Here is a 13,943-nt window from a genome sequence, read left to right on the forward strand (position 1 = left end):
AGACTCAATGTCCCCAGGACGGGTGGGGATCCCTGGCGAGGCAAGTTAGGGAAAAACTCGGGCAGAGGAAGGCCGGGGCCAGAGGTCGTTGCCAAAACGGACGAGGAGATGAGCCAGGTTGGCAAGACCGGTGGAGAGGGCGCAGGCGGGAAGGGGGACCCATTGGGGCCGGAGCAGGCCTGGGAGAGAAGCAGCTATGGTAGCCATCTGAAGGGCCCGCCGAGCTCTGGGAAGCTCAGTGGCACGGCAGCCCCCCAGGCAGCCTGCGGAGGAACAGAACTGGCCAGGGCAGCTAGGGTGGAGAAGCCAAGTAACAAGTGGCACAGAGGGGATTGCGCCCCAGCTTGGAGACGGGGCTAGGAAGGAGTTTGTCGGCTGTCCTGGAAGTGAGTCTTGGGAGCCGCCGGGGCTCATCAGAGAGCTCACCCCAACGTCAAGAGGTCACAGACAAACTGAGAGCCCTGTGCTCGGTCCTGGAGGTACAGAAATGAGTAACGAGTCCTTGCCACCCTGGAGGGGCTCACGATCCAGAGGGGAAGATGAACATGCACAAGAGCAATTGAAAAGTGGGTCCTGTGGTTGGGTGAACAGGCACAGATGCAGCCCCTGGGGAGGGCTTCACAGAGGTGGTGCCCTTTAAACAGCCCATGGAAGGACCTAGAGGCAAAGAGCCCACACTTGGAGCACTGAGTAGCTCATCTCCCTAGAGGATCAAGGAGCAAGTCCCCCCCACCCCCGGGTCTGAGTGGGCAGAGCCGGGTCTCCAGACACCTAGCAAGGTGAGGCCAGGTGAAGAAGAAGACATTTCCTTCTGTTCCCCTGTGCTCCCCTCCCATGGGCAGCCCATGGGCTGCGGTCATAGCCACCGGTCCCAGGACTCTTCCCAGGACTCCCAGGGAAGAGTCCTGGGAAGAGTCCTGGGACCGGTCCTTCTGGTCTTCCCTGGGAGTCAGACACCCCAGCCCCCAACAAGTGGTGCCCCTGAGGGCCACCAGGCAGCCTCGGGCAGGGTGTGGGTGGCCCCTGCTGTGTCTGAACCAGCCCTTCCTGACCAGCTGGAGGTGGCCAGCGGGCTTCTTTCTGGGACTGGAGAGGGCAGGAAGAGGAGAGAGGACAGCCCAGAGCTGGTCATGGTCAGGAGAGGGTGGAGGGGCCAAGCAGAACAGAGGTGATTTGGGGCAGTGATTCCTAGATCCATGGAATGGGGCAGTCGCTCAGCTGGGGCGCCGTGCCCAGAGCGGCAGATCTAGGATTCTGTGGAGTGGAAGCCAGGGAAGGCAGCAGCTGTGGCCTCAGTACATGGAGGCAGAGCCTGCTCCCTCCTGCACCCAGGCCCCGCCAAAAGGCAGCAAAAACTAGTAGTGCAGTCCCTTGTCAGACTGTGATTGCCCCGGGCACTGCATTGAGGGGTAGGCACCCCCAGAAGGGCTCCCTGCCTCACAGTTCCTCAGAGGCCTGTCTCTGACCAGAAATACAGATTCTCTCCTTCAGAGAGCTGGTGGTAGGGGGGCAGGGACCCTACCTAGAAGGGGAAGAAGAAAGAGGAGGGCTAAGGAAGGGACAGAATGCAGACTCTGGGATGTTTCAGGGACACTGCCAAGACTAACTTCACTGTGACCCCTGGGTGTGCATGCGGCAGGATTTGGGGGGAGTTCTTCTGGAGCTTGGAGGCTGTGGGCAGAGGGTATGTCCAGATGCTTGACGGGCAGGGAGAGAAAAGCAGGTACTAAGTCCTTTGTCAAATTCAGAGTGAATCTGGGAGAGTTCTCCTCATCCTCTTTGTTTTACAGTCTTGGGTAGAGGAAGCAAGAGGCGGACAGGGACATCCTAATACTACTACAGGGGAGAGGGGACTGCTGTCTGGGACACCTGGCTGGCTCAGTCAATAGACTGTGCCACTCTGGATCTCAGGGTCCTGAGTTCAAACCCCACATTAGGTGTAAAGCTTAGTTTAAAAATAAAAGTAAAAAAAAGAAAAATAGTACCAAGGCGGTAACTACAGTCTGAGGTCCTTATCTTGCCCCATCCCCTGGATCTACTAGGCCCTTCCTCCATGAGCACCATCCCGAGCTTTGAGACTTCCTGTGACAGTGGGTTTCAGGGAACCTCTGGCCCCCTCAAGGGGAGTGGACCTTAGCAGGACAGCCACTAGTCCCTTTAAGCCATTGGTCCCCCCAGGATGACTGGGGGGATGGTAGGGATGAGATGTGGAGCTTGGCAGGGCCTCTAGGGACCAAGGCCTTAAAGAGCAGAGAGCAGATCAGGGGATGGACTCTTCTCAAAGCCTCCAGAACTTGGCTCATTCAACTCTCTAGTGCTTGCCAGTAATGTGAGGGCCTGTGGGTTGACTGTGAGGGACAGCTGGGGACAGAGGGACTGTGAAAGACAGGGGTGTCAGTGTCCTCTAGAACCCATCCTCAGGCATCGGGGTCCTCAAGCACCATTTCTGTGCTCACCCCCTACCCCCTGCCTGCTGCCCTCTCCACACTCACCCCCACCACACACAATCCTCTATGAGAGAGTGTAAATTGCTTGTCATTCAGCAAATAACAGCCCACCTGGCTTGTATTTTTACCACATACAAAAACATTGTAGAGAAGACAATAGAGAAACCTCTTGTCTTCTCTGATCCTTGCTATAGTCTGGTGAGGTAATAGGGTCAGGGTACACTCAGAAGAGGAAACCAAGCCCCAGTGAAAGTTTTTTTGTTATTTTCAATGGTTTAGCTCTGGTTCACATGGTTAGTGCCTGAACCAAAGGTCAGGCTGTCCAGTGAGAGCTTCTGCTGTGTTCTAGATGGTGTGTTACATTTTCTAAATCTGCAGCAGCCCTCCATTATCCCCATGTCATCGACAAGACAAATGAGGATCAGAGAGCTCAAGCGACATCCTCAAGCTGACAGGGACAGAAATGGGTCTCCTGTCCTGTTGGACACTTCATCCAGTGCTCATTCCAAGGTACTGGCAGAAGTGACTTAACTGCTTTGGGGGGGGTGTGGGGGACTTGAGGTGCATTGAAAGCTGGAGATAGGCCCCTGCTCCCCAAAGTCACAAGCTGTGATTTTGCTTTTATGGAAGCCTTGTAGGAAATGGGTGACTTGGGAAAGATGGGGTGCCCCCTCCCTAGCGGGGAGCCAGGGGGATGTCATGGGGACAGAGCCAAACCAGGTCTCTATTCCACTGAAGTTTGGGTTCAGGTCTCAACCTGAGAGGTGGGTACAGGGGATGTGCTTAGGGGGCCCTCTGGGAAAGAGGGTCCCAGCCCTGAAGGGTTGGGAAGAGAAGAGAAGGAGGGAAAGCAGGCAGGCCCAGCAAAGACTCTTCCAACTCCTGCTTAAGGGAACATCTAGAGACATGCTCTGGCCATAGAGCCACAGAGAAGCAGGTGGAGGCCTGAGCAGATGCCTGGGCCAATCAGGGGGGCCCTGTACCTGCCAGGAAGTGGGCCAGGTGTGAGGCGGGGCTCCATGCCAGGGAGAGTATTAAATGAGCTTCCAGCTTATTTGCATGTCCTAATTAACCATAAAATGAGCCCCAGGGGCAGAATTAAGCTGTCAGTTTCCCTCTGCTTCCACTACCTCCCCCTCGTCCCGCTGCTCCCCACCCCTACACCTCCCTGCATCACTTAGGTCGCAGCCATTCACCTCTCCCCTCAGCTTCAGTGAAATACAGTCTCCATCCTGTCACAACAAAAGCCCAGAAAAAGAAGGAAAAGGAAAAGGTGGTGGTGGTGGTGTGTGTGTGTGTGTGTGTGTGTGTAAATGAACTGGCCATAGCCTTTCATTAGCAAAGCATGACCTCGTGATGAGGGCATTACACCAGCCCAGTCAAGACCAGGGCAGAATTCCCCCCACAGACAGTGAGCATTCCATTTATTATCCATGCATGGATAATATGGGGAGGACAGGTTTTGTTGTTGTTCCTCTTGACTTGGCTTTTGGAGCAGAAAGAGACGCTTCATGGAATAGTGCGAAAAACACAAGGCTGGAAGTCCATCAGGACCGTTTCAATCCCAGCTCTGCTGCGGTGACCTTGGGCAAGTTGCTCGACTTCTCTGAGCATCTCCATGTACAGTGAGAGGACCAGCAGCCACTCCCAGAGTGTGGTTGAGAAGGAAATAAGAATGCGAAGACGGCGGGTGCCTGATGCCTGTGAGTTCTGTTGGCGGCAAATGTCACTCCTGTTTTGTTCTGGCTCTGAGTTAAAGTGAGTTGTCATGCCCTTGGAACCCTTCTGGCCAACCAATGGGTTGAGAGTTGCTTCTTCTCACTGACCCCCTTGGGCTGGGAACCGGGTCCTATTCCTTGCTGTTTTTAGGTCCTGTCGCGGTGCCTGGCATTGGGAGATGTTCAACAAAGTTTTGTTAAATCGGTCTGGATTGCGATGACCCGTCCACAGAACAGATGAGTCACAGATGAATGGCCAAGAGGGGACCTGGTTTCCTGTGGAATCATTCTGGATGGAGAGCTCGGTGACTTCACCACGGCCCAGTGAGAAGAGTCTTCTCTCTCTCTCTCTCTCTCTCTCTCTCTCACACACACACACACACACACACACACATGTACTCTTGAACCCACACGCACTGCCCCCCCCCAGCAAGGCAGCCACAACTGGTGGGCTTTCCCCCAGCACTGAACTCCCCCAGTTTCCTGGGGAGACAGGAAGGATAAGCAGGGTCTCGCTCTTCCAGAAAGGGCTGGCTCACCCGGCAAACTCCAGGGAGAGTAGAAAAGGCTGTTTTGCAGCCGGACAATCCTGTTTCAAATCGTGGTTCTTCCATTCGCTAAAAAAGCCCCATCTGCGGAGCCTGGATGACCCCTAAAGGCTTCCACCGATCTACTGGGAAGGCAACCCTTCAGAGGGTCATTCTGCAGTTTGAAAGGCATGGTTCTGCACGCTGCCTGGCAAAAAGTGAGCACTGGAGAAAATAAATAAAAATAGCACCTTCTGTCTGGTAGCCTCTGCCACCAAGAACTAAGCATCTCCCATGTGATTGAGTGGGGATCTGAGAGTGGCCCTCACTGGCCCCGACCCCAGCTGTGGAGCTGCTATCCTAAGCCTCCTCCCTCCTCCATCTCAGTCTCCAGGGGTTCAGGATGCAGGAAGAGCCTTTCTTGTTATTTTTCTCCTCCAATTTGCTGTTAATGCTCGGAGGGCGGGAAGGCGGCTTGCCTCTAATTGCAGCTGTCACCCCCCATCAGGCGGAGGGGAGCTCAGCTGGGAGGGGCGAAGGGAGGGCTTGCTGGGCGGGCCCGGCCCAAACAGAGAGCCACATTGTCTCTTCCCAGCCAGCGGGCGTTCCTGGCGGGCCGGGAGCCCGGCAGCTCCCCTGGGAGCGCGGAGGGCCACGTGCGCCCCTCCAGGAAAACTCTAGGCGCCCCGGGCTCGGAGCGGAGCTGCCGCCCGCCCTGCCCTTCCCCTTTGCCGCCGCCGCCGCCGCCGCTGGCGGCGGTCTGGTCCGGCGAGACCGGGGCCTCCGCGTCCAGGACGGAGGGAGGCCGCGGGGGTGAGGCTAGGAATCCAAAAATAAGGGCGCGATTCGAAGGCGCGCACCTTCGCCTTCCTGGGGGACCTCCGTGGGGGTTCGGTGCTGGAGGCGGGGTGCTGGGGAAGGCGCGCGTGTGACTCCAAGGCCCAGCGGCTGCCCTTCCGGCCAGCCCTGCACTGGCCTGCCTCCTGCCCGCAGGTGGCATATCAAGGCTGGCTTCCTTCCCTGGAAAATGGGATAATAACTGCCCTCCTTGCTTACTCCAAAGGAGATAGTGGATATGAAAAGGCTTTCCAACATTTAAAGTGCTTTACCAGTATCTTTCCTGTGCTTTTGAAAAAACATGGGGCTATCTCAAGCCCTCCTATAGGTACACTTCTTATTTGGCCCATTTGTCAGGACCGGGCTGAATGGGCTGAAATCTTAAATTTAGGCAACAGGGGTGGGGGTGGGACGTTCCTCTCTGTTGATCCCAGTCCCAGCAGGGCCTGGATTTCATGCCTGTGCCTGGGGCAGTGCTTCACCAAGGAAGCCAATGGTTATAAGGGTGAGACCACAAAAGATAGGTCTTTATTGGGGGCCTCTTTGGGGAAACCTGAGACCCCAGTGCCCTGATCCATACAGAATGTTCAGCTGAGGTCTTTGGGGGCCCTGAAGGAATGTCAGGATTGCCTGATCTCTTCTCCCTGCCAGTCATTGTCACCTGCAGCCCCAAAGTGAGCACTTGTCTCTCTCTCTGTCTCTCTTTCAGTCTAGGAGCCCTCCCCTCCCACCAGCCAGCCCCCACCACGGCCTCTCTCAGCCACACACCTGTCAGCCCTACTCCAGACACTCTTGCTGCTTCTCCCTCCTTTCTTGAGGAAAGGAACTCGGAGTCAGGCTGTTGAAAGCCACAGTGCCCACACGGCATCTTCCCAGGGCCCAGCACTGACACCTGGGCCCTTTGGGTTCAGTCAACTTTCTGTCTCTAGGACTCAGACCCAAACAGCTGTGTTAATATCAAAGCCAGAAGGTGAGGGTTCCAGGGCCTTGGGGCAGCTTGTGGAAGGACTTTCCCCCCTTCTGGGCTCTGCAGGGCCCGAGAAAGGGAAACGTCCAGAGCCCTTGGAATGGCTCCGCTTCTTGACTTTGTGTGAGCGGGCTGCCCTGGGCTCCGAGGCCGTGGGCGTCACCCAGCCCGGCTTCTCCTTCAGCAGCCTGTCTCGGTCAGGCCGCACACTGCGCAAGAATTTCCTAAAGATGTTTGCGGTGAGGGCAAACCTGCGGCCCAGCTCCCGGGGCGGGCCCTTCTCCCCTTTGGGCTCCCCCGCCTCTCCTTTCTCCCCACCCTTCTCCAGTTCTGGCAAGTCCAGCCAGTTGCCCACGAGGTCCGCAAAAACGTTGTCACCTAGCACCAGAGGTTGGCGGTTGCGGCCCCGGGACATCAACGTGGAGGTCCAGTCTTCCGGTTCCACCGGCTCTGGCCCCGGCCGGGCCCCGCTTCCGTGCTCTGGTAGCTGTGCCCTGGCCAGGGGGTCCAGATCCCGCCCGCAGACACTCCTCTGGGATGTACACTTGGCGCCCAGAGAAGGTTGGTTGGAAGGGGAGCAGGCTGAAGGCCTGGCAGGGCCTCTGCCACCCTCCCATGGAGGGGGCTCGGGCTGCATCCGGGGGCTTTCCGCACAGCCCCGGGCCGGACTCCCTCCGGAGATCTCCAGCTGTTCCAGTGCTGCCTGCACCTGGAGAAGCTTCAGTTCTTGCAGTGCCCCCATCATGCTGTTCATCTGATCCTGGAGGCCATCACCCACCTCCTTCATGGACATCTGCAGGCGAGAGGGAAAGTGCAGGCCCGTGAGCCGCGGGGCTGGGGGAAGGGCTGCCCTTCACCGGCGGAACCTAGACCCCCACTGCCCACACATGTACCACCGCCCACTGACCCCACCTCCACGGGGCCCCGTGCAGAGCAGCTCGGAGCCGGGAGAGGAGGAATCTTAGCGTGGACATGGCTGGAGAACAGAAGGATGAACAGCAGCGAGCATGCTAAGGCAGACGCTGTCCTCAGTCACCGATTTGTGAATATAGATACACATGGGTCAGTTAAGCTGTCTTAAAGAAAAAATTTTTATTTGTTTATTTATTGACTTGAGAAAGAGGGAGAGCACAGAAGGAGTGGCAGAGGGAGAAGCAGACAACCCCGTGGAGCAGGGTGCCTCGATGCAGGGGCTCGATCCCAGGACCCCGGGATCATGACCTGAGCCGAAGGCAGATGCTTCACTGACTGAGCCACCCAGGCCCCCCCAACTGATCTGTCTTTAATCTCAGCAACGAATCTGTGAGGTAGGGACTGGTCTTGTTGCCAAGTTACAGATGAGGAAGAAGAGGCACGGAAGTTGCTCAAGGTCACCTAGACATAAGAGGTGGACCTGAGACCAGTTCGAGGGGGCACGTGGTTGTGGTGGCCATCCTTGTCCTTTCATGTACTGTGTCCTCTTCTCCCCGAGCCTCCCCGAGATGATGACAATGATGATGGCCACGGTGGTTTGCAAGACTTTACTATGTAACAGGAATTGAGCTAGGTGTTCTAGGTCTGTCACCTCTTTGGATCTTCATATAAACCCTATGAGTTTGCTATTACTGCTCTCATTTTAACAAGTTAGCCCTTGGGGTGTGTGTGTGTGTGTGTGTGTGTGTGTGTGTGTGTGTGTGATGTAACCTGCCCAAGGTCACGCACGCCAAGCTCATGCTGCTGGGACTCAAACACAGGACGCCTCACTCCAAATGTTCTGACCCTAACTAGACGGCCAAGCCTGCTTCAAGATGGTGGGGCTGGGGAGCTGGGCTTTGAGGCTACTCTGTCCTCCCGAGGCAGTGGAGAAGGGTGGAAAGGGACATGAGGGCAAGAGAAGGAGCTCAGATTCCCAATGATAAAGGGTAGGCTGGGGGCTTCCTTTCACTGCCATGCACATCTGGCCAGTCAGGAGAGAGAGCTAGCTTCCCACCGCTCTTCCCACCCCTTCTCTACCCTCCAGACACCTGTCTTCCCTCAGCTGCTCTTAGACTTGGCTCCCGTGCTCTTCCTGCCTTCTCAGCCCAAGTGGGGACACCGGAGGCCAGCTCCCCTGTCCCTTTGTGGGCGTCTAAGGCCTGGGTCCCAGGTGCCAGCTGGAAGGGACTGAGAGGCTGACTTGGGTGAGGGCCGAGTTTGGAGGCTGGGCAGGGGATGCGTGGTCTGATAACATTCACAGTCCAAGCTGCCTTGGTCCCGCCAGCTCCCTCCCCAGATCTGCTCATGTTACCAACAGCAGACTTCACGTGAGGGGACCATCTGTTTCTCAAGCCCCCCAGAGACCTGCTGGGATCATCTTACCTCTCAGCCTGGTCCTAATGCACAGAACTAAGCCCACGGGGCGGAGAGCTGGAGGGATCGGGAGCGGAGGGGCAGAGGCAGTCAGGACAGCACTGGCAGCTGACCCTCTTAGGCTCTGGGTCAAGCCCTCCCCTGTCCACCTCAGCCCTGGCGGGGGCAGAGCACCACACCGGGCTCTCCTGAGCCAGCAGCACTGATGCCCAGAGGACTAACTGTCCCTGTTGGCAACACTGGGATTTGCCAGATTGCCCTGGCGAGCACTCTCCGTTTGAGTGGCGGCTACAACAGTGAGAGATGCAGCGTGGGAGGTGGCCGTGCTTGCTGATGGCCCCTTGCTCTGACCTCTCTGGCTTCCAGCCTCCTGGCCCCTTCTCCTTTTGGAGCATCTGGGAGCACCCAGGGCAGAGTCCAGGCAGACCCTAAGCCTCAAACCAAACTCCTCCAGGTCTCCAACTGCAGACTGCTTCTCTGACTTCCCTTTTTCTGCCCCCTCCTTCATACCCTTTTCCTCCTCACCCCAACCGGGATGTCAGAGTCCCTTTTGGCTGTTCTACCCAGTGCCCCTATTCCTGTCCCCAGATGCCCACATCTGCTTTTCTGTCTCCTGGAACGCAGAAGCCTCCTGGAAGGCCTTCCGGCCACCAGATCAGTCTCCCCAGCACGCTCCTGTGATCATGTCACTCAGAAGCGTCTCTCTGTCCCCCACAGTGCTGTCAGAACCTTTTCAGGGACACAACTCAAATGTCCTTCCCTCAAGTGCTACTCTCCTCCCCGCCCTGGCATCCTCATATGTGTAAAGGCTCAGTTGTTCTCGAAACATTCATTGAGCATCTACCATCGAGGGCAGGGGTGGAGATCTACACACGGTTAGGTCTCCCCAGAACCTAGCTAGCATCTTGCCGCTGCCATACACCTAGAAAACAGAGTGAGTACCCCTGAACGTCCCAAGTCATCTCTCCAGCCCTGCTTCCCTCAGGCAGTAACACACTCCACAGGGGGGCAAGTCAGGGATGTGGTTCAGGGCTTCATTTCACCAACTGGGCCAGGACTCTGAGCTTGCAGGCTTCTCTCCAGAAGGCTGGAATGCAGTCCAGGTCAGAGGCAGTGGGAGGAATGAAATGACCCCATTCAATCTCTTCCAGTATGGAAAAATCCCGAAGAAATAATGCTGACATTTTGTACGGTTTTCCAGTGAGAATGAATGTGTGCGTATGTATGAATTCGGGCCTGCCCATAAAACAGAGGCCCCATTTAAATAAACAGGAGGTGAAATTTTACCCCTATGGAAAACCATACTCTGCACTGGTTAAGGTCTTGGACTCCAGAGACAGATGGCACAGGGTTCAAATCCCAGCTCGGCCACATAGTAGAACCTGTGTGACCTGGACAGGGTATTTAAATTGTTTTTCAGTTTCTCTGTTCTTCCACATGGGAATAAGAGTTTCTGCCTCCTACAGCTCTGGTCAGATGAGGCGAGGTCATGGTGTTTACGTGTGGCTTGGAGGTGAGTTCTGGTGGTTATTGTAAGACTTCCTAAGAATGTCCAGAACACTTCTTCCTCAGTGGAGCTTAGCACGTAGTAATAATAGGACTCCATTCATCTACCCGGTCCAATCAAGGAGAAACACATCTCTTGTCCTGTCTCTTCTGCCCCACCCCTGCCCCCCACAGAGGGAGAGCGGGGGAAGGAAAGGGAAGCCCCACATCCTCTTGTCCATTCTCAGGACGGCTTGGTTGGCCAGCCACAGTGCTGACACTAAGGGCAGAAGGCAGCTGTGAGAGGGAAGACCAGAGGAGAAGGAAGTGTGGGAAGTGGGGAGGGTCAGGGGAAGTGGGGAGGCCTGAGCATCAGCTGGGTCTTGACTGAGAGCAAGCTGCCTTTCCCAGCCCCAGGGGGAATGATATCACCCAGGGAGAAAGAGCCAGAGGGCAAGCTACTGTCTTCTTCTGGGGCGTGGGACCTTCTCAGATCCCAGGGTTTCTCTTGCCTCAGGAACACAAGAGGGAGCAGTGTGGGCTAGGAGCGAAGGAGAGGGGCCAAATCAGAGAAGGTCCCAACTAGATATTATCGACACTAAATCCCAATCCCCAGCCTGCGGGGGCTGAGTTCCTCTCTGGCCTCCTAGTGCCAAAGTCTCAGGTCCTTCCTCAGGACAGGGACACAATCCTGCCTGGCTTGTCCTCAGGGGCCAGTTGGAAAAGTCCTTAGAGGGTCTAGTTGGTTCTGGTTAGTCTGAGCGAGAGTGGATCTAGCAGCCTGCCTTCTGTCCGCCCCAGTCATGCTCACTGACACGCACACATGCCAGCTCGGACCTGCTCCACCATCGGACATACTACCCCTAACAGCATACCCCAGAGATGGGTGGGGCTCTCCTTGCTGAGAAAGATTGTGAAGGTCTCACCACCCTCCTTGCAAGACCCTGTACCTACCCTCACCAGCCATCTCCTGCCTCCTGACACTTCCTGGGCTTCAAAATGTTTCATCCTAAAACTTTTCTTTCATTTATTCATTTGTCAGTGAGAGAAAGAGAGAGAGAGCATAAGCAGGGGGAGCAGCAGGCAGAAGGAGAAGCAGACTCCCCACCGAGCAAGGAGCCCGACTTGGGACCTGATCCCAGGACACTGGAATCATGACCTAAGCCAAAGGCAGGTGCTTTAACCAACTAAGCCATCCAGGTGTCCCCTCAAAAGTTTTCTTCACATCACGCTTCAGTGTCTCCCGATGCCGTTCACTCTTTCTGTGTGTGAGAGCTGGATGGCCCCTGGGCACCCCACACGGGATCCGAGCTGCGTAGCTCAGAGGAGTCCTGCCGGCCGCCAAGTGACACGCTCTTTCCTCCCGCCTCGTCGGACCCCCACAGTTACTCTGGCAGACTGGGGACCCCACGGTATGGAGTTAGAAATGGGATCTGAGATGTTCATTCTCTCCCCCGACGTCGTCCCTAGACTGCCTTCACGGTTTTCACCACATCCATGTAGGAACCCCTTCCCTACTTGATGGTGCACGTACGTCTGTTCGTCTAAATAAACTGTCTTTAGGCAGGAACTTATACGAAATGCATATACTTGTCATAAACAGATGGTGACTATCTAAAACTACAAGGTTTTCTCGGAGCCTCGCGTAATGTCACCCAGAGGGCCTCCGGTACAAAGGCGGATCTATGGCCCGGGTCCGAGGCATCTTCATGGGAGGACTAGAACCCCAAGCCTGGCTCTCTTACTCCAGGCCCGTGGGCTCCTTGTGCCATCATGATGTGGCTTCTCAGCCCCGTGGGGCTGTTGTGAGAAAAAAACAGGGTAGTCAACGCGACATGCAAAGCACATTATCATCCCTTGGGGAGGAAGCGCATGAAGCCTTGGAGGGGCTCCAAGACCCAATTCAGCTGCTTTCCCCTGACAGCGCCTCTCTACTGAATCATCTGAAGGAAGAAGGGCCGTCTGTCTGGAGCTGAGGGGGAAGACATCCCTAGCAAGTAGACCCCACCATCCTTGACCTGCAGCATTGTGCCCTCCGGGGCTAGGTCAGCTGCCCATGGACAGCACCGTCCCCCTTGGCACTCACTGGGCCTTTTTGATATGGGAGGCGTGGCGATGGGAAAGTGACACCAGCATCCTCGGCAACCTTCCCAAGCCCTCTCCTAGGCCCCTGATGGATCCCACAGCTGTGCCCTCCAACCGTCCATCTCACGCCCTCTCCCAGCTCAGCCGGAATCCTTTGACACAGGCTCCGGCTTTGCCCGTGGACCTGGCAGTGCGCCCTGCCTCACTCCCCCCACCCCCATGACTCACAAGACCCCCACACAGATCCTTTCAGTCCCTCTGGAAGCTACAAGGAGGTTCGGGGCCGGAAATGGGAAAAGCCCTGCTTTTGCCAAGTGGCCCATTCTCCGGGCCAGTGAATAGGGACCTTCACAGTCCCCTGTTCTTGGCTGCAATGAGCAACAGGAAGGTAAAGAAGAAACTGTGCCAAGAGCTGGAGGAGGGCGGAGGGTAGAGAATGAAGGAAGTGTGAAATGGATGAGCCCGCTCTCGGCTGAACCATCTACAGGGGGCCATCAGCTCGGGCAAGAGGCAGACATGTGAAGAGGGGGTCCCAACGTCGCCTCCCCTGACCAGCTTTAGCCCCTCTCCACTGCAGGCAGTCCAGTCACAACCTCCAGAAGCTACCTTCCTTTTCTCCTTTTCCAGTTCAGGCCTTCCTACTCCCCTGTATGGGCTCTGCAATCACCACCTAACCCAGCCTCCTGCCTCGGTTTCCTCCCTCCTCCCCTCCACCCCATACCACACACCTCTTAGATGCCAGAGGCGGACTTTCATCCTGCTTCTCCCAAAGCCCACAGAGAAGGGCAGGCTGTTTAGCACGGCACTCAAGGCCCCCATAGGCTATTCACAACAACACTCCCAGCCCTGTTGCTCCCTGCTCCTCTGCAGCACCCTATGTCCTAGCTAAAGCTTCTGTCATCTTCAAACATCCCTCCCTTTCCATCTCGGTGCTTTTCCTTCCTGTTGCTTCATTGTCTGCCTGGAATGCTGTTTTTCTCCTGGTCACCTCCCTGCTGATCCCTCAAGGTCAAGTTCAAATACTCCCTCTCTACAGTTTTCCCTGATACCCTGGCTGGAGATAATTCCTCCCTTCTCGGGGCACTGCCCCTGTGCCTCTATGTAGCAGGCAGCCTCTATTTTTGTACTGAACATATGCCTACACATACTAGTTAAGAGTCGAGGTTCTGCCTTCTGAATGGCTGGGTTTGAAGCCTTGCGCTGTCACTTACCAGTTCTATGACCTTAGCCAAGTCACTTGACCACCTCATGTCTCATCTGTGGAATGGGAATAATGGAAGTACAACTTCTTTGAGTTGCTTTGGCAATTAAATGACATAATCCATTACATGCCTGGCGTATGGATAAGGGTTAACGTCAGCACATGTTATTATTATTACCTCCCTGATTGAACAGCGGGTTCTTCGGAGGCAGGATCTCTGTCTGTTCTTATTTGTGACCACGGTGCTAGAGTCTGGTCAGGTGCTTTAAACACTGGATGAGCTCAGTTAATGTGAATGAGTGACTCACGCACACCAGCCTGATCCATCCGTCAGGACAGTTAGCACTG

General features: G+C 55.8%; 1 protein-coding gene across 1 annotated transcript in view; it reads right to left on the reverse strand.

The window, feature by feature from the left end:
- Positions 1-3,854: 3,854 nt before the first annotated feature.
- Positions 3,855-13,943, reverse strand: part of INKA2 (inka box actin regulator 2) — a 29,126-nt gene continuing 19,037 nt past the window's right edge. The window contains exon 3 of the mRNA XM_044236788.1: positions 3,855-7,289. Coding sequence (XP_044092723.1) covers positions 6,462-7,289 — 828 coding nt within the window. The 3' untranslated portion in view covers positions 3,855-6,461. The remainder of the gene's footprint in view (positions 7,290-13,943) is intronic.

The sequence above is a fragment of the Neovison vison genome, chromosome 2, assembly GCF_020171115.1.
Source record: "Neovison vison isolate M4711 chromosome 2, ASM_NN_V1, whole genome shotgun sequence".
NCBI lineage: Eukaryota > Metazoa > Chordata > Mammalia > Carnivora > Mustelidae > Neogale > Neogale vison.